The sequence below is a fragment of the Mytilus edulis genome, chromosome 9 (assembly GCF_963676685.1).
Source record: "Mytilus edulis chromosome 9, xbMytEdul2.2, whole genome shotgun sequence".
In the NCBI taxonomy this organism is placed as follows: Eukaryota; Metazoa; Mollusca; class Bivalvia; order Mytilida; family Mytilidae; genus Mytilus; species Mytilus edulis.
The window spans coordinates 82,099,829-82,121,759 of NC_092352.1; the positions used below are offsets into that span (position 1 = coordinate 82,099,829).

The 21,931-nt window shown below is 31.6% G+C and overlaps 1 protein-coding gene and 1 long non-coding RNA gene across 2 annotated transcripts; one reads left to right on the plus strand and one right to left on the minus strand.

Moving 5' to 3' along the window:
• Positions 1–1,545: 1,545 nt before the first annotated feature.
• Positions 1,546–11,157, minus strand: LOC139490221 (salivary glue protein Sgs-3-like). Its single transcript, XM_071277070.1, has 2 exons — positions 11,044–11,157; positions 1,546–2,241 (listed from the first exon to the last, which is right to left on the minus strand). The coding sequence occupies exons 1-2, from the start codon at positions 11,155–11,157 to the stop codon at positions 1,546–1,548; spliced, it is 810 nt and encodes a 269-aa protein (XP_071133171.1).
• A 7,485-nt stretch (positions 11,158–18,642) lies between these two features.
• Positions 18,643–20,895, plus strand: LOC139490461 (uncharacterized). The gene is made up of 2 exons (XR_011656338.1): positions 18,643–18,825; positions 20,524–20,895. It is a non-coding gene; the product is annotated as an uncharacterized lncRNA (long non-coding RNA).
• The last annotated feature ends 1,036 nt before the right edge of the window (positions 20,896–21,931 follow it).

Here is a 21,931-nt window from a genome sequence, read left to right on the forward strand (position 1 = left end):
ACCAAGATGGCCGCCATGGCTAAAAATAGAACATAGGGGTTAAATGCAGTTTTTGGCTTATAACTCAAAAACCAAAGCATTTAGAGCAAATCTGACAGGAGTAATATTGTTCATCAGGTCAAGATCTATCTGCCCTGAAATTTTCAGATGAATCGGACATTCCGTTGTTGGGTTGCTGCCCCTGAAATTGTAATTTTAAGGAAATTTTGCTGTTTTTGGTTATTATCTTGAATATTATTATAGATAGAGATACACTTTAAACAGCAATAATGTTCAGCAAAGTAAGATGTACAAATAAGTCAACATGACCAAAATGGTCAGTTGACCACTTTAGGAGTTATTGCCATTTATAGTCAATTTTTAACCATTTTTCGTAAATCTTAGTAATCTTTTAGAAAAATCTTCTCCTCTGAAACTACTGGGCCAAATTTAACCAAACTAAGCCATAATCATCATTGGGGTATCTAGTTAAAAAAATGTGTCCGGTAAGTCGACCAACAAACCAAGAAGGCCGCCATGGCTAAAAAAAGAACATGGGGTAAAATGCAGTTTTTGGCTTATAACTCAAAAACCAAAGCATTAAGAGCAAATCTGACAGGTAGTAAAATTGTTGATCAGGTCACGATCTATCTGCCCTGGAATTTTCAGATGAATCGGATAATCGGTTGTTAGGTTGCTGCCCCTGAATTGGTAATTTTGAGGAAATTTTGCTGTTTTTTTGTTATTATCTTGAATATTATTATAGATAGAGATAAATTGTAAACAGCAATAATGTACAGCAAAGTAAGAACTACTTGTTGGATTAGTTTTAGTAGTTGTTGGATCAGTTATAGTACTTGTTGGATCAGTTGTTTAACTTGTTGGATCAGTTTTAGTAGTCATTGGATCAGTTGTAGTAGTTATTGGATCAGTTGTAGTAGTTGTTGGATCAGTTGTTTAACTTGTTGGATCAGTTGTAGTAGTTGTTGGATCAGTTGTAATACTTGTTGGATCAGTTTTAGTAGTTGTTGGATCAGTTATAGTACTTGTTGGATCAGTTGTTTAACTTGTTGGATCAGTTTTAGTAGTCATTGGATCAGTTGTAGTAGTTATTGGATCAGTTGTAGTAGTTGTTGGATCAGTTGTTTAACTTGTTGGATCAGTTGTAGTAGTTGTTGGATCAGTTGTAATACTTGTTGGATCAGTTTTAGTTGTTGTTAGATCAGTTGTAATACTTGTTGGATACGTTGTAGTAGTTGTTGGATCAGTTTTATTAGTTGTTGGATCAGTTGTAGTAGTTGTTGGATCAGTTTTAGTAGTTGTTGAATCAGTTCTAGTAGTTGTTGGATCAGTTCTAGTAGTTGTTGGATCAGGTTTAGTAGTTGTTAGATCAGTTGGGATACTTGTTGGATCAGTTGTAGTAGTTGTTGGATCAGTTGTAGTAGTTGTTGGATCAGTTGTTTAACTTGTTGGATCAGTTTTAGTAGTTGTTGGATCAGTTGTAGTAGTTGTTGGATCAGTTGTAGTAGTTGTTGGATCAGTTGTAGTAGTTGTTGGATCAGTTGTTTAACTTGTTGGATCAGTTGTAGTAGTTGTTGGATCAGTTGTAGTTATTGTTGGATACGTTGTAGTAGTTGTTGGATCAGTTTTATTAGTTGTTGGATCAGTTGTAGTAGTTGTTGGATCAGTTTTAGTAGTTGTTGAATCAGTTCTAGTAGTTGTTGGATCAGTTCTAGTAGTTGTTGGATCAGTTGTGGTACGTGTGGGATCAGTTCTAGTAGTTGTTGGATCAGTTCTTGTACTTGTTGGATCAGTTTTAGTACTTGTTGGATCAGTTTTAGTAGTTGTTGGATCAGTTGTAGTAGTTGTTTGATCAGTTTTAGTAGTTGTTGGATCAGTTGTAGTAGTTGTTTGGTCAGTTGTAGTAGTTATTTGATCAGTTGTAGTAGTTGTTGGATCAGTTTTAGTAGTTGTTTGAACAGTTGTAGCAGTTGTTTGGTCAGTTGTAGTAGTTGTTAGATCAGTTCTAGTAGTTGTTGGATCAGTTGTGGTACTTGTTGGATCAGTTTTAGTAGTTGTTGGATCAGTTTTAGTAGTTGTCGGATCAGTTTTGGTACTTGTTGGATCAGTTTTAGTAGTTGTTGGATCAGTTGTGGTACTTTTTGGATCAGTTTTAGTAGTTGTTGGATCAGGTTTAGTAGTTGTTAGATCAGTTGGGATACTTGTTGGATCAGTTGTGGTACTTGTTGGATCAGTTTTAGACTTGTTTGATCAGTTGTGGTACTTGTTGAATCAGTTATAGTACTTGTTGGATCAGTTTTAGTAGTTGTTGGATCAGTTATTGTAGTTGTTGGGTCGGTTGTGGTTGTTTGGCTTTGAGTTGTTGTTCCTAGACAGCTTTTTTGAATGGTATCATTCATGTTACACGGCAAACAAGGTGGCTTAGTACATGTTGATGGTATATCGCAAGAAAGAGAATTTACGGTAGGTGCTGAAAGTACATTTTAAAGATCAATAAAATAAGCAGTTATGTATTATATTATAGTCCATGATTACAATACATTGGATTAATTAATGATAAACATCTGTAAATATCTGAAAAACAACAAATGTGTTTTATACCGACACATTCAGAACGTGTTTTTAATCATTTGCGTAGAAGAATTATGGGAAAAGAAGGCGGGGTCATAGACTGCGTGAATAGTTTTTCGAAACAGCGGATACAGTCAGTCTAGATCTTTAATGAAATATGCATATTAAGAGTTTGTACTTGGATACCGCAGGGTGTTTGCATACTAGTTATCATATCAACGGCTATAAACGTAGATTACTAATAATCTATACACATATGACACTTTTGCACATCCTGTAGCGTGAAAATTTACAAGTACCGGCTGCGTCTACTCTGTTTTTGTTAGATGAATGTCTAGTATCCATCTGATGAGTCAAGCTTTTTTCAACTAATTTTTATAGTTCGTTCTTATGTTTTACTGTTAACCACTGTCCCATGTTAGGGGGAGGGTTGGGGTTCCCCTTACATGTTTAACCCCGCCACATTCTGTTTGTATGTGCCTATCAAGGAGCCTGTAATTCAGTGGTTGTCGTTTGTTGATGTGTTAAGTATTTGTTTTTCGTTCATTTGTTGTACATAAATAAGGCCGTTAGTTTTCCCGTTTGAATTGTTTTACATTTGTCATTTTGGAACCTTTTATTGCTGACTATGCGGTATGAGCTTAACTTATTGTTGAAGGCCGTACGGTGACCTATCAATGTTAAGTTCTGTCCCATTTGATCTCTTGTGGAGGGTTGTCTCATTGAATTGGCAGTCATAGCATATCTTCTTTTTTATATCCACGATACATACTTTTTTATTATATCTTCGAACAAAGCATGATATGACCTTCCGTTCATGTCCATCAAAAAGCCGTTCATACGTTTTATTCGTTAAACGTCCGGTCGAAGTCCGGTAGACGTCCGTTGGTGAATTTTTCTACTGGACCTTCAACGAATGTATGACGGACAAGTAACGGATAAAACGGATACGTATTGAATGTAAAACGGCAAAATACCAATTGAAAATTTTGCGTTAGAAATGCCCATTATTGGTATGTCCAATTTCTTGAGTGTCATGAATGGGTATTTTTCATGATGGGTCTTTCTTTTCCACGTCCTTTTCCACCCTTACCCTTTTGCAGCATTTTGAAGAATAAACAAAAAATGGTTACGCATACACTTGTTTTTATTTAAAGGTCACGTGAATTGGATTTTCATGTATTATTATTCAAAATACTAAGAATTTTCTTAGCCTTAGCCGTATTTGGCAAACATTTTTGGAGTTTTGGGTCCTCCTTGCTCTTCAAATTTAAACTTGTTAGGCTTTCACTATTTTAATCTGAGCGTCACTGATGAGTCTTATGTAGACGAAATGCGCGTTTGCCGTATCAAATTATGAGCGTGATACCTTTGATAACTATTTACAAACCAAAGCCGAGGACATCATGGTGGGTTGAACCTGGTTTAATGGCATGCCAAACCTGCCGCTTTATGACAATGTTTAACCATATCACTAAAACACTACGTGATAGAAATACAACACAAACACACGCAAGAACATTCATAACAGAGAAACGCACAAACAAATAAAAAGTAGTTGGCACAACATGCAAACCACAGAACAACATAGAACATATTATAATATAATAATATAAGATTTACAAATACACAAAGCGTTATAAGGACAGGGACCAATTTGTCACAAATGTATTGTATTTTTCCTTATCAAGCCTATTTTTTGAAGTTATATAAAATCGTTGTTTAATTTTGACCTGGATAAGTTATCAGAAATGTTAAATATTAATAGTAAAATAGAATAATAAAATGGAATAATATTCCTTATATGAGATAGATTGGTATTTATTGAATTATTATTTTACTGAAGAAAAAAAACTGTTAAGTAAATGTTTTTTCTCCGCTATTACCCACAGCAGGTGTCCTGGTTTACTTGCAAAACTGATTCGTTTTATTCGAGTGAAATTACATGCAATCAAATACATTTACTCTTATTTCAGTTTTATTCCTGATTTCAAAACTTGTTTAAATGATGCACACAACACTTCAAGTTCTTCTAGATCTTTTACACTTAAACCTTAACATCGCTCTTAGCATACTAGAGTTTAACGTCCGAAAATCCGAAAATAGAAACGATCGTTCGTTTCCCTAAAACCTCATATAATTTATTTCCTTGTATTACGGCAATTTTACTATGTTGCATTGTTAGCGACAATATCGTACCAATAACATGTTTTATTTAACAAGTTTAAAAAAAAAACAAAAAAAAACCGACATTATAACAAAACAAAGGATTAATTACACTTATAGTGTTTAATTGGTAAACATTTATACAAAAAAAATCTGTAAAGTTATCCCCCTTGTATTCTTATATTTGACCGTTCTGTTCTTAGGAGAAGGGAGATTACTGCATACATTGCTAGAAATGGTTTCCCTTAAACAATTAACAAAGTAAAAGATATTATATTGACATAAAACATCACCCTCTTTGGGGTCCTGAAATAAAGTTAGCCATCACGATTGTTTTTATTAAAAAGGTTAATGATTTCTTCTAAACAATAAACGCTAAAACTACATTGAAAAAACAAGTGAGCTACCTCTCTCTGTTTAATGTTTATAACACACGAAAAACTACTACATTGTAAGTGCATATCGTTCAGAGCTATAATATTATACATTCAAGTCTAACTGAACAAAGATTTGAAAATCTTCTTTATCAGTTAAACTTCGGTACTTCAATCGATTGCATTCAGTAAAACATGTCCATTCAAGATATCGGCCTATTATTTTCTCTTTATGTATTAAAGTTTTCAGAATAATAGGCAAACTTGTATTTTAGATTAATCAGTCTATCAATGTAGTATTTTGACAGTTTTGGTCATATGGTTGACCATATCTTTTTGAAATGTTTGTAGATATTAGAAAAAGCAATCATCACTTGGATTGTCTAATTCTATCACACCAGAAAGAATTATGTTGTATTTTACCTCCTATACATTTATAGGAATATGAACTGAGTGAACCAAATGGAAAAAAAAGAACATTTTACGAGATAAAATTGTTGTCACAAAGAAAATATTACAAAAATGATAATTCATGGCGTAGGAGATAAAATATCAAGTTATATAAATTGAAGGATTGTCACAGCGATGTTACTTGCAAAGCGGAAACCTAGAAATACCATCGGAACTAAGGCCGAATATGGAATTTGTTTTAGTGCTTCTGATTTATTATTTTGTCATTCAAGGTAAATATAGATGATCTTTTTAAGTAACTTTTCAATTCGAAATTTGGTTTATTTCTTACTTTGTATGTTTATGAAAAACTTCTTTTTATGCTTTAAATATTTCAATTTCAAGGAAAAAGAAATTAAATGGTTTGATCGAATTTTTGTTTTGTTTTATGTTCGTGTTATTTCTATAAATTGGCGGGAAATACAAATATTTGAAGATCAAGTTGTTTTTACAAATCCGTTTGCACGATAGCAAGATGAAATCGTTCTTCTTTTATGTTCATTTAAGTCCGTTTAATTAATTAATATTGAAAGCGTTGGAGAAATTGATTATGAAGCCGACATTTGCATGCTCTTGCACGAAGGTTCAAGTGGAAAACGATAGGAAAGTATACGGAATTTGAGTACCCTGAATATAAAACGAAAATCCCGGATATTGTGTAACCTCGTCCCTAATGCCCCCATTTTTTATAGCTATATAAGATTTCATAGAATTATTGACGTACACTTTGAATTTCGTTTTAAAACAATATCCAAGAACCAAAAAGTATTGTCATATTTTTAAAAGGCAAAGTACCAAAGGGTCACTAAAAACCTGAATTCGAGGAACGATAATGACTCCTTTTCTAAAACTATGCATTACGAAATTACAAAAATAATGCAAATATGTCAAAACACATAATTTGCCGTGCATATGTTACAGTGAATTTGTATAATCAGTTATAATGTAGAATCCCTGACATTTTTAGGGATTCTGTGAAATCACTGGTCAGTTTAGGGATTATACATGATCTCTAAAAAAAAATTCCGGGATTATGTAGAATCACTAGAAAACATGTCAGGGAGTATACATAATAACTGAAATAATAAATTAGTTTTATTTATATAGAAAATGAATAAAAGTTAGATAATTCAATCTATATAATCATGTTAAAACATCAATATAAACATAAATTGTAAATTGTTAAGCAAATTCATATCCCTAAATACATTAAAATGTTTGGTAGAACATATTGAAATGTTCAAAAAATATCTCAAAAACAATCATCTATTTTACAAACTAAATTTGGATGACATCGACTTTTGGATATTTTCCCTGCTTTTCACATCTGTTTTTTACATAATATCCACATTTAAGAAAAACAAACTTGTCCTTTAAATATCGAATCCGATTTGATCCACTTGTAAGAAAAATAAATATTTCAGTATAAACATCTGAGGTACCAAAACTAGAGGCTCTAAAATGCATGTGTCGCCCGTCTGATTCTACTTTGGTTTTGGAAATCATGTAAAAATAGATTAAAATCATAACAGATACTGCCAATCGTTCCTTCTGTTTTATACATTTTGTTGCGCCAGTTCCCTCAGTTTCAATATCTTGTTCATTTGAACACAAAATACACAAAACAGATGTTCCATATAACCTTCTTCACCATTTGTTTTACCACAAATAACATGCACTGTGGATTTACATTTATCTATAAAAAAAATAATGTGTAATGATTGCCAATGCTACAACTATCCACAAGAGAGCAAATGACACAAAAATTAACAGATACCACTGTACGGCCTTCAACAAAAATTATTAAAAAATTTCTCTAGATACTTTCTTAATTTTGATTGTAAAAAGATAAGCTGTCCTAGTTTGGTAAAAAAATTCTGGATGGTTTATGAATCTAGTGAATGTTTAAATACTTTTACTGCAGACTGTATGTAATGTTAACTGGAAAAAAAAACTAAGTAAATTTGTAAGTAATATTACATACAAAAAACCGGAATACATTTTTACAAAATGTCATGCTAGATACTAGCTTTTTATCATAATCTAGCTTCTGTCCAAATTTGGTACAAATCCAGGATAGTTTAAGAAAGTTATTAGATTGATTCAAAACTTTAATCACAGAGTAAATGTAATATTAACTGCCAGAAACAGCAAGTCCATTTATAAGTAAACTATGGATAAACAGGATTTTTATTACAAAATCTTTTAATGCATTTTATCTTATCATCATAAACAAGCTTCTGTCCAAGTTTAGTAGAAATCCAGGATTTTTCAAGAAAGTTAGTAAAATTTTAAAAACTTTAACCACAGAGGAAATGTAATGTTAACTGGCAGAAAAACTAAATCCTTTATAAGTAAAATACGAATAAACAGGATTTTTGTTTACAAAATTTATTTCTGTCATGGAATTATTATATTGACAATATAATACTTCCATGCTTCTATATACTATCTTATGAGCATAAACAAGCTTCTATCAAAGTTTGGTACATGAAGAAATCCAGGATAGTTTAAGAAAGACAATGGTGTAACAGTACAACATAAGAACATACGAACAAGTGAAAATAACTTTACTCATCAGATGGATACAAATAAAAATACATACAACACAAAAAAAGAGTGGATGTGGCCGGGTACTTGTACAATCCAACTTAGAAATGTCATATGATCTTGGTAAACCATGAAGGACTTTAAACAGCATATATATCAACTAAAATAAAATATTTACGGGAATTAAATTCTTTGATAACAAATAGTTGAATAACAAGTCACAAACCTGATCAAACAATAGTATACTATTGAGACGCTAATCGTAGAAATGTGCAGATGATAAATAGTACTTTTATATCTGCATTTCTAGTTTTTAATATTTGTGCTATTTACAAATTTATTTTTTCGTCAGATATCTAAGATTTATTATTTTCTAGATCAATGCCCACCAGACCAAATCGTATGTTAATGGATAACAATGTAAAAAGTGTAATCTTTATGAAAAATGTGAGATAGTAGGAGCCTTTAAACAATTTAAAATCATGACACACTGTTCACTGAAACTTTCAAGGAATGAGAAAAAACAAATGATTTTTGTCTGTATTTAACTTTTATCAAACAAATTAAAGGATCTTTGGATTATTGATAAACCTAAAATCATTTCAGGGAGAATACTTGTTAAAAGGTTCAGTGATTATGTAAAATGACTGGTCATTTCAGGGATTATATATAATTACTATTGGTTTTAGTGATTCTACATAATCCCTAAAAAATCAGGATTCTTCATAAGCGAAACAGCCAGTTCATATTCAAAACTTGTATTACCCAATTATATTTCCTCGATAAACTAAGGACAAACATGTTGAATCAGGTAGACGAATACATATTTTGATACAAATAAAAAGATGTAGTATGAAAGGAAATGAGACCATCCACTTTTCTTTATGTAGTCACGAAGCAGTTTGTCAATATTGATGAATTTCTGATTTATCCATGCAAATTAAACTCATCTTGCAGAAGCATCTACCTACGGAATATATATCTTTCATTTACAATACTCCAGAGCGTGTGTTTCCTATCCTGCTTTCCTTGATAGAGGGTTTCTGCTCACACGGAAACATGAAACCAAGAGTTCAAAGTGGTGCAGTTGAAATCATCCCTTCGTAAATGTTACGGCTAATACCACATTTCCTTATTTACTACAGTACTCCTGTTGAAGGTTGGTTGGTCTCACTGCACAATCCGGTTATCCCAACCAATAAAAAATGACCACCACAAAATAGCACAATAGCATTTTATTTAACAGAACATGATAAAGTAATCCTGAAATTTACCTTTTATATAATGGCTAAGGCATATATTGATTTAAAGTATCAAATTAAAAGTTTTTTTACACAATGTACGCACACAAGAAATTAGTTACGCATAATGCACATTTTAACAAAACTTAAGCAAATGTATAATTCAGAAAACTATACCAAATCTTATTTTCTGTTTTCACAGGTATGTCTAGTATGTCAATGCACGAAAGAATACGAACTTATGAAGTATGTCTTTCTTTAGATACAGTTGGAATTTTCCCAAAATCAACATGTTTCGAAATGGAAAAATTGCAAAACTTTATATGTGAACAATGTAACGATGAAGATTGCTACAACCGGTACATGTGTTATCTTTGACACAAACATTCATGAACTATGTTTTATAATTGTTCATGTACAGTAAAAGGAAATACAATAACTATCATGACTCTAATACAATTCAAGTGAATTTCTGGAGTAAACATAATTTAAGAAACCCACTACATTTGACTTTAACATGTTTAAATTTGAAATAACATCTATGTATATTTTCTGAATCGTTTCAATACATCCATTAAATTCCATACATTCTATACTTTTGTTATTTGTCTATACTTATAACATGTATCAATTGTCGGCAGGAAATCTCAAAAATACATTCGTATTTGGGTTTTTGTATTGTTACACAAATACTATCATTACTTTATTATTTTGAAAAACTAAAGAATGAAGAATACTTCGGAAAAAAGGAAATATTTCACATGTTGAGTACTATTGCATGAAGAATGAATCGCACATGTACTCGATGGTATAAGCAAACCCTTTAGTTTTCCATGTTGTGTCTTGTGTACTATTTTTGTCTGTTTGTCTTTATTATTTTTTAGCCAAGGCGTTGTCAGTATATTTTCGATCTATGAATTTGAATGTCCCTCTGGTATCTTTCGCCCCCCTTTTATTATAATAATAATGATTAATCTTTTGTTGATTTTATCGGCTTTAGTCTTTGAATTTGTTCGATTTCCACAAAGAAACATGATTTTCTGCAAGACAATTCAGCAAAGGTGTCGACAAAAATAAACTTAGCGTGCAATCTTAATTGTTTTCTTTGAAATAACTGACTCTGATTTGGAAACGGATTTTTTTTCTTCAAGATTTAATAACAAAAACCTAAATTTTCTTCCAATTAGAACTCGAATAATTTATGATGTTTTTTCTGTGAGGAGATCGATTTTTTAATCAAGCAAATTCGACTCATCACAGTTAAAGTAATATTGAACAAACAGAATTTTAAGATATAAGACTATTTCCAATAAACTGGACTAACAAGGTGTAATATGTAAAACATGTAAAAGGTAAATAACTACGAATTACTTAATACGCTCAAATTAGCAATTGCGTCGACTTAATGTGTAAAATATAATAGAAGAGCAACTTTTGAGTACTTTCTTAAAATTTTAGCACGTATACACCACACAAACTACTGTTGCACGGTTCTAGAAATCAGAGCTCCATATGTTGAACATGTTACATTCAAGTATATAGGGGCTAAGGCATACATACAGTTCAACAACTGCATGTAAATGAAAAAACTCCAGGGAACCAGTCCTTTCTTATGGTTGAACAACTACGTAATTTATTTAGGACAAAATGACATTGTTCGCAAAACCTTATTCGGAATACAAAAAACATACGTTTTGATCAAGTGTGATCTCTTGTGGATGGATAGTTGTGCGCTTCAGTAATTTTTCCAGATTAGCATACGCCCATCCCTTTACTATCAGCCACTGACAAAAACTCAAAAACATTGTTCTACATTATATGTAATTTAAAAGATTGACAGTTTCTGCTGTGCCAGAACACTTTCCTGATTACGATATGCACATGTTTATTCCTTCTTCTGGCCGACTTGTTCCTTCGTTCATATGACGCTGACTTCATGCAGATTCCTCTTATGAAGAAAAAAAACCCCAAAAATAGTAGTATACTTTAACTTTACTTTCTGCTATATAGATGATGTTCTTTCACTGATTAATGAACAAAAATGGTGACTATGTTGAACGATTTTATCCCACGAACTTGATATTAAGGATACAACAGATACAATGTACAGTTAAGCGTGCCGCATATCTTGACTTACATCTAGAAATTGGAAATCAGGGTCGGTTGAAAACAAAACTTTGCGACAAAATATATGATTTCAACTTCCCAATTGTGTGAACTTTTCATTTCTATTTATCAACATTCCAGCAGCGCCTGCATTAAAAGTATATATATCCCATGGGCAAGTTAATACGATATTCCAGGGCTTGTTTTTCATATCATGATTTCTTTGATAGAGTCTTGCTGCTCACAGGGAAGCTTAAAAGTTAAGAGTTCAAAGTGATGAAATTGAAATCGTCCCCTCATAGTTTTATGGACACCATCGTGAGTTATTTGGCCGTTGTTGAATATCTGTTTCACAGATAATAGCGGATATGTTCCTTATGACGTAACTACAATCACGTTTCCCTTCCCGAATGTGACCTACTGACTTATAAGACTTATTACTGGGTGTGTACTAGCATGAGCATCACGACGAGTGCCAAATGTGGAGCAAAATCTGCTTAACCTTTATTTCATTTTCGACTTGGAAGTTTAAACGTCTCTCTGATACCTTTTGCCCCTCTTATTCCTGACTTGGTGTGGGTATTTACGAAGAAATGATTTGTAAATATACTAGGGTTGTTAACATTTAAAAATATTCATCTTTTGTCACAACTGTATTTTCCATTGTATTATTTGATAAAGAGACATTTATATTTTTAGATTATAGTTAACATATCACATTTGAATACCCTTTTTTCGATTCTTTAGCCTAGAAGTGCAATAACCGATATGAATGTCTTATCTAGAAATATATAATTGTGTTCATGATCTATCATTTACTTGTTTTAAATTAAAATCTAAATGAAAGTAGTTGACTTATTATATGTTGAAAATTATAATGTATTTAGACAAAATGACAGATTACAAAACGTTTAATATATGTGTACGTCATGCGATTGTGCGTTAAATTATATGAAAAAACCGCGTCCTCCCTTGTGAAATCATATGACAAAACCGGGTCGTACACTTGACAGGCTCCTTCAATTTTGATATGATCCATTTCGATCGTTTAATGCCTAATAATACAAATATTGAAATTGCACAAAATTAAATATTCATGTATTAACGGATTTCGAGACCGAAACAAGTACATCAAATAACTATAATAGAATGATCTGCTGCAGAGAATTGTTAACGTATTCAGTTTCAATAGTCATTTATTAAACTCTACACTCAATTTTATCATTTTTATTTATGATTGCTGATTTGAAAAGTCTAAAAGATACGAACTAAAGTATTGTATTGAACAATCAGTAATTGAAGTTACTTAACACTTGACATTTATTATAGCAAATACAGACAAGCCTACAATGCAAACCAAACTTGGAATAAGGACTTTGTACTGGGTTAACACGAAACACAAGATGGTACTTTTGAAGTGAAAATGAACGTACTTAATCAACAGTGATTCATTCATGATCAATTAAACTTTCAACATGTGCAGTAGGAACAGAATGAGTAATATAATGGTCATGGTTATGGTTTCGTTACATAGGTCTGAAAAATAATTATAAATATATATTTCGCTAAAAACATCTCAGATTTTATATTTCCATAATGTTATTCCCTTAAAAATTGAGAAGACCACTTTATAAATGTCGTATGTGTAAAATGCTGTAAGGATTTACTTTCATCAGGAACGATCAAACCCATGAGTGTGAAAGAAAAAATAATTTAGCATAGAAAAACGTTAGGAAATAAAATGGACCTTAAAAAGAATACAACATTTAGCTAATGTTAACTTTGCTTGAGGGATTTAGTCTAATGCATGTAATCCAAGTGGAGAAAGAGACTTAAAGTTATATATACGAGTTGATTTATATTGAGGGGGATTGATAGGTTGAGGCAGCGGGAAGTGGGAGTCAGGGGAAGATAGCTGGGCTAAGCAATAGGGATACATTGTATTCAGTATTTTTTTTCACCAATTTTTTACTTTTTTGATTTTTATCTGTATACTGATAAATGGACAAACTTTTTCAAAGTTAATATTGAGATACATTCCAAGAATAAAGTTTTTCAAACAGTAATTTATTTGTAAAACCTTTATAAAAAAAAATTGAAAGTCGAACATAAGGTGTTTTATGATCAAAAGTCAGTATCCAGAGCATAATAGAAATACATTTGTTTTCGGTACTTTGTTTAATAGTTGATAAATAGATTAAGTCTAGAATTAAAGTTTGTTATACATCAATTAACTCTTTGCCAAACTTTCCTCGATTTTTATGACAATTAGATAATGTCTGAAAAATATTCAGGATCAAGAAATAAACTCATACAAATACCAGGATTGAAATTTTGTATTTGCAATAGACGCGCGTTTCGTTTACAAAAGACTCATTAGAAAAAGCATCTAAAGAAACAGCTTGATTTTTTTTTAAATTCTGTACCTAGACTTATAAAAGGATTAACTTCTTTACTGTTCACTGTACACGGACAGCAACATCCCCAAACCAGACAGCATGTTCTACGAAACCCATTTGAATTTTTATATTATACCAGACCATCTTCGAAAATTAATTATTCCCAGTGCCCATTCACGGAATTGGCGCATACAAATGGAAAAAAAAAATAGATGAGGTAAAAATAAAAAATAGAAAAACAACTTTGAATTGGCAACCCCGCATATCCTTTTAACAATATTTTCAAGAATTGGTTTGCATATTTTAAGACCATTAGATTTCAAATCCACCAAATAAAATAATTAAGCATAAAAATAGACTTTAAATTATGTTGCTTTTGGTTAGATTTTAATGAGAGCTATGGTATCTCTATCTCGATAAGGAGTCAGATTCAGGGGGCTTCGCCCCCCGTCGAACATACTAGATGGAAGTCCTCTGTGCTGAACCAGCAGGTGATATAGCCCCTCTAAGTGGTTCGGGCGTACACTAGAAAACAGCATAAATACGACACCGAAGAACCCCCGTAATCTGAATAAATGAAAATAACTAAAATAACTAGATTAACAAACTCTTAGGAAAATTCAAATTGAAGAAACCCTTTAAAAGAATTCAAACCTGAAAGAATTTTAATCTCGATCTAAAATATTTTTGTTGTATCTCTCCTATATTTGTAAGTAAAATTCATACCGCATATAATTCAACTCCTCCTCCGAATCTAAATTTATATAGAAATGGTTAATTTGTATATGACTTTTCAATTTTATTGTCATTCGAGGGTGTATAATTAGTGTTACATATAAATTAATATCTGTCTTTTACGTTTAACCAACTCATGTTATATGTAAATAAAATGATTACAACTTTTCATGTTTGACTATTGTTGTTGTTCTGCTCGGATGCAACATTGGTTTCACTGTAAGATTTCAATTTATCGTTTTGTGAATGTCTAAGTGTCTCTCAGGAAAAAACAATGGCAATCAGGGACATTGTCTCTGTATGGGAACTGTATTTAAGAATTGAATGCTACTTCTTGTAAATTTATTGGGGTGTAAAAGAGTTGACCGAAGTACAATTTGTGTGAAGCGCGAAAGCGCTTTATTTTAAAAATGTACGCACGGTCACCGCTTTTTCAACCCTACGAAATTACTAACAGAAGCATTCAATACTTATATTTACATTTGTTTTGCTATGATCATGAAAACACGATTACCATCAACTTTTTCTTTTATTTACTTTATTGTGGAAACATGTGTCATCATGTATGTTACAATTCATGCAATTCATTTTGAAATGAAGAATGACGCAAGATTGCAGTTAGCCAATCAAAATAACGCATAATAATGAAACACACATCTAATGTTATTATTTAGTCATAAAAGCCATACATGTAAGTGTTATCAAATGAGGAGGAATTGATAGAAATACATCAGTCTATTGATTCGTTAAATGAAAAGTACTTATTATTTGATTTTATGAAGCTGAATTATGTGACAAATCGAAAATGATCAGTTTAATCATTTATCATCGTGCTTAGTTTGAAAATGTAATTCTAAAAAAAGAGATTATCAGTATTCACCAACATAATTGGCAATGACTTTAAATGTCAAAATTGTGGCTGTTGGATTTAGATTTATTTAAAAAAAAAATATATGACATTTGACTTTCTGACCTCCATCTTGCCATACGAGGGAGAGTATCACGAAAGATTTGTTTTGATTTAACATCACTAAAAGAAAATCATCACGAAACGTGTTCTTATAGTAGCAACATTACCCTATACATACACATGATCCACTGTATTTAAATGCTGTGCGCAGTCTTGCGTTGTTTATTTAGTGGTTTATATTTGCTGTATAGTCTAAATGGTTGTTCGTTTTTTCGATGTATTATCAGTTTCTATTCTACATGTAGGTTTGATTATCATTTTTATAATTCATTTTTTTAATGTAAATTTTCTCAATAACATAAAAGAGGGACGAAAGATACCAGAGGGACAGTCAAACTTATAGATAGAAAATAAACTGACAACGCCGTTGTTAAAAAATATACAGACAAACAAACACATAATAGTACAGTAATGTTTGTCTTTTTTCTACTTTCTATGTATCTGTTCAACACGACAAACAGCATACAGCAACTTTTTAAGTATTTACGTTCCTTTATCATGTTTATGTTATTTTTCTTTTTTTGATTATTAACGGTCCTTCTGTCGTTGTCTGTATGCATCCCTGACAATGCTCTTGTCTGAGGAGACGTATTGGGTGTGAATGAAAGTAATCTACCAAAGATGGTGAATTCGTCAACACAAATTACTGAAAATCTTTGCTTAATCAAGTCATTGATACAAACATTTCGTTTCCTTGGATATTGTTTATATTGCCCGTTTATTTATGCAAGGTGTACGAGAACTTATTGAAATGTAAAATTTAGCTAGATCTTTAATCGGTACTGACATGATGTTGTTTGTTTGCAGTGATTCTAGATTAGAAACCAGTGAGTGAGTAAACTTAACACTATTTGTTTTATTCAATTCACGACATGTTATATTGTGATGTTTTGAATGCGTAAAATCATTGTTATATATAGCTGATGACAAACAAGCTAAAGGTAAATGATTATCTACTAGAAACATCATACGTTCTATTTATACTGTTAGTGTATAATCTCTATATCTTGCGTTATGAGCATTCCTTTTTTACACAACCCATTATAAACGCCAAACACCAACAACCTTGATGCTAAATAAAACCATACCATGCCACTCTTGTGTTCGAACAGACATGCAGTTTCGCAAAGTCTGAGTAAAAGCAGAAAGGTCTTGAATATCATATAAGATAAGATATACATGTAAATGGTACCTATGCGATGGAAGTTGGTATGTTGATGACATAGACCATGGCACTACGCTAGCTGGGTTAAAGAAACTCCGTTGTTCGAACTGCTTGTAAAATGTGTTTTATTTAAACACACTTTTTTGGTCTTTTGAAAAATGTTGTTTGTGCTGTAATTAGACTCTTTTACCGCGAAATTTGTTTTGCATGCACACGTATCGTTTTACATTTCTATTTCGCCTACGTTTTATATATTTTATGTTCAATAAGATCTGGGATATAATATTTCGCCTGGTACCTCTGATAACTATGTACACCAATAGGTCGATGTCACTGTTGGTGGACGTTTCGCCCCCGAGGGTATCACAAGCCATTTAGTTAGCACGTAGGTGTTGACATAAATACCAATCATATGGTTATTTTTAATAGATTAACTGTCTGAAACACTTTGACTTATTATTTTCTCATCCTAGGTATTGACAACCTAAGCCGTATTTGGCACAACCTTTTCGAATTTTGGGTCATCAATGCTCTTCAACTTTGTCCTTGTTTGGCTTTATAACTATTTAGATCCGAGCGTCACTGATGAGTCTTGTGTGGACGAAACGCGCTTCTGTCGTATTGAATTATAAGCCTGGAACCTTTAATAGGGGTATTGTGAACTACACAAAAGAGACCTTTGGGAATAAAACCTTTTAAGGCTCATAATTTGTAAGTACTTTATTCGAATTGATAAAACGTGTTCACCTTTCATCATGAACTGGTAACCCTTTCGCTTCTGTTTTGTTGTATATATTTTCACGAGCCAAGATACTTATGACTCCATTTCGTTGATTCTTACGAATGAAGCGTTCTTAAAATTGAGATAAGACGTGGCACGGTACTTGTCTATCCCAAATTCATGTATTTGGTTTTGATGTTATATTTGTTGTTCTCGTGGGATTTTGTCTGATGCTTGGTCCGTTTCTGTGTGTGTTACATTTTAGTGTTGTGTCGTTGTTCTCCTCTTATATTTTTATGCGTTTCCCTCGGTTTTAGTTTGTTACCCCGATTTTGTTTTTTGTCCATGGATTTATGAGTTTTGAACAGCGGTATACTACTGTTGCCTTTATTTCTTAAAAGTGGTAAATCCAGATTGCGTTTTGAATGATTTATTAACGTAGCCAGCATCTGAGGGAGGTTGCTCCACTCTTTCATCTGAAGAATGTTTACCTGTTGAAGAAATATTGAACATATTTGAAAATTCGAATGTTTTGTTTGTAAAACAACGTGTTTTGAAAGCAAATTAGAATTATTGAGTAAGTAACCTGTCTGCTTGTGTTACAAAAACAGAAGTACACCTTGAATATATTGAAACCTTTGAAAACGTTGCCGATCGTTCGTTTTTAAAGTGGACTTAAAAATATCAATGTGCACGAAACATTACTGACAAGTGAAAGGTATATATGTGGACCTACTTTCGTCTAATATATATAGATGATTAACAACTCATAATTATATACAACTCCTTGAAAGAAATAAACCCTTATCTACCAACACCATGTTTTGTTAATCGCGCGCTGTATCAAATCAAGGAAATAAAAAAAAAATCAACGAATTGCTTTCAAGGTCTCAACGGTGTTGCTAATTCCAAACAATTAGTCATGTAATTCCGTAATACGATTAAATGCACCCTGTATACGGTTACTGGAGTTTTAAATACTATTACAATCGATACATGTTATTGCGTATATATTCATTAAAATGAATAACATAATATTTGTGTTTGAATTGCCTGAAATCCGATGTTTTATTATGTTGCTCATACTTTATTAATAAGAACAGTAGTAAAACTGAAAATAGTAATTTGAGTTAACATTATTATTTCATTTTTTTAGTAATTAAATACGTATAGGGTTCCCTAGTTGGAAAAAGACATATGATTAGTCAATGGAAAAATGATATTTTATGGCATAGAAAATACAATATAAAAGTATATAAATTGAAGGATTATCACAGCGATGATACTTACAAAGAGAAAACAGAGAAATAACATCGGAGTTAAGGCCGAATATGAAACTTGTTTTAGTGCTTCTGATTTGTTGTTTTGTCATTCAAGGTAAATATAGATTATCTCTTTAAGTAACTTTTCAATTAGAAATTTAGTTTATGTTTTACTTGGTTGTATATAAAAACTTCTTTTTATGCTTTAACTATTTCTATTTAAAGAAAAAAGAAAATAAATGATTTAATTGCGTTTTTATTTTTGTTTTGTGTTCGTGCTGTTTCTGTTAATTGATGGGAAATACAATAACATTTTTGTACAAGGTTTTTACAAAGTCGTTTGCATGATTACAAGAAAGCATTGTTCTTATTTTTGGACATTCAATTAGAACATTTAATTGAATAATACTGGAAGTGTTGGAGAAATTGATTATGAACCCGACATCTGCCTGATCATTCACGAAAGTCGATGGAGAAAACGATAGGAAAGTATACGGAAGTTGAGTACCCTGAATATCAAAAAAAAATCCCGGATATTGTGTAACCTAGTATTTTTGTCCCCTTTTTATAGCTTGGTGAGACTGACGTACACTTTAAATTTCGTTTAAAATAAATCACAGAACAAAATGTATTGTCAAGTTCTCAAATGGCAAAGTTACTTAATTACAAAATAATGCAAAATTTCAAAGCATTTTTCGTACATATACTATGACATGTTAGTAGAGACATCATTGTAAATTTTGATAGGTTATTGTTTTATTTCATTTTATTTAATTTCACTAAAGATGGTCAACATAATAGGCCGTTTGTGTTCTAGTTTGAATTAATTTAAATTAATTTTGTGATTTTGGGGCCTATTATAGCTGACTAAACTGTGTGGGCTTTGCTATTTTTTACAGGCCGTATGGTGACCTATACCTGTTAATGTCTGTGTATTTTGGTCGCGTGTGGAGAGTTGTCTCATTGCCAATCATACCACTTTTTTTATTATTTTTTCTATTTATGAATTTATTAAACGGATTTTAAGCCTGATATTTTTCAACATATACTACTCACTTGGTGTTACAAACAATGGTATAGTGGTATTGCTGTTTCTCTATTGGATTTGATCAAAAACATGAAAATTATAAAACAGAAACAGCCAGTTCGTATTTTGTTTACTTGTATTACATAGTTATATTTCCTCCATAAAACATGTTGAATCAGGTAGATGAATACATATTTTGATACAAATAAAAAGATGTTGTATGAAAGACAATGAGACAATCCTCTTTTCTTTTATGTAGTCACTATGCAGTTTGTCAATATTGAAGAAATTTCTGATTTCTCATCTAAGTAATTTATCCATGCTAATTAAACTCATGATGGAGAAGCGTCTGAATACGGACTATATATCTTCCATTTGATGCGATACTTAAAAGCTTGTATTTCCTATCGTGCTTTCCTTGATAGAGTGTTGCTGCTCACAAAGTAAATTTTAACCAAGAGTTCAAAGCGGTGAAGTTAAAATCATCCCATTGTTTATTTTACGGCTAACACCGCATTACCTTATTTTGATAGTACTCTAAGTGAAGTTCAATTGGTCTCTCCACATAATCCGGCTATCTAAGCTAAAACAAACTGACCACCACAAAAAAGCACAATAGCGTTGTACTGACAGGCCTAGGTACTTGGAGTTTACCTTTTATATTATGTCTAAGGTATATATTGATTTAAAGTATCAAATTAAAAGTTTTTCACACAATGTACGCACAAAAAACATAATAACTCATAATACAAACTTTAACAAAACTTTTTTTTTCTATTTTCACAGGTATGTCTAGTATGTCATGGCAAAAAAGAATACGAACTTTAGAAGTATGTAGTTCTTTAGATTCAGTTGGAACTTTCCCAAAATCAACATGTAACGAAATGGAAAAATTGCAAAGTTTTATATGTGGACAATGTATCGATGAAGATTGTTACAACCGGTACATGTGCTATCTTTGACAAGAACATCCATGGACCATGTTTTGTAATTGTTTATGCACATTATTTAAAATGGAATACTATGACTATCATGACGTTAACACATTCATAAGTATATATTTCTGTATTGTATTGCTACTAAATATATCTCAAGTAATTAATTACCCACTACATTTGACTTTAACATGCTAAATATGAAATAAAATTTGATTATTGATATATTTTCTGAATCTTTAAAAACAAAATCCATTAAATTTCATACATTCGATAATTGTGTTACGTGTCTACCATATGATTTTACTCACATATCCAGTCGGCCAAAATTCTAAAACAAAATAATCGTATTTTGGTTTTTTTTGTATTGCTACTCAAATAATAGCATTACTTTATTATTTTGAAAATCAATGAATGAAGAATACGTAGGTACAAGGTCTATTTTACACATGTTCATTACTATAGCATGCAGAGAGAAAGGATATCTGATTTCAATCAAGAGTGAATCGCACATGAACTCGATGGTTGGAGCCAACCCTTATAATTGTATCATAATAATACTGATTAATCTTCTGTTGATTGTATTGACTTTAGTCTTTGCATTTGTTTAGTAATTCCACAATGAAACATGATTTTCTGCAAAACAAACAGCAATTGAAGGTTCGACAAAACAAAAAACTGAACGCGAAAACTTTATTGTTTTACGTAAGAAAACAGATGAATTATATTTCGAAGCAGATTTGAATTCAAAATTTGAAAACAAAAATTATAAAGCTAAATTTTCTTTCAATTAGAATTCGAATAATGTATGATGATTTTTCTGTGAGGAGATCGAATTTTTAATCAAGCAAGTTAGATTCATCACAATATAAGTAATATTGAACAAACAGATTGTTAACATATAAGACTATTCCCAATGAATTAGACTAACAAGATGTAATATGTTTAACATGTATAAGTTAAATACCTACAAATAACTTAATACGCTCAAACTAGCAATTGCGTCGACTTAATGTGAAAAATATAATAGGAGGGCAACTTTTGAGTACTTTCGGAAAATGTAAGCAATTTTACACAACATAACTATCTACAAACTACTGGTGCACGGTTCTAGAAAATCAGAGTTCCTTTGTTAAACATGTTACATTCAAGTATGTAGGGCTAACAAATTAAAAACGACACGTTTTATAATTTTTTTGCGTCCGAAGCGCTTTTCATGATTTACCTTCATCAGGAACGCCCAAAGCCAAACATTTGAA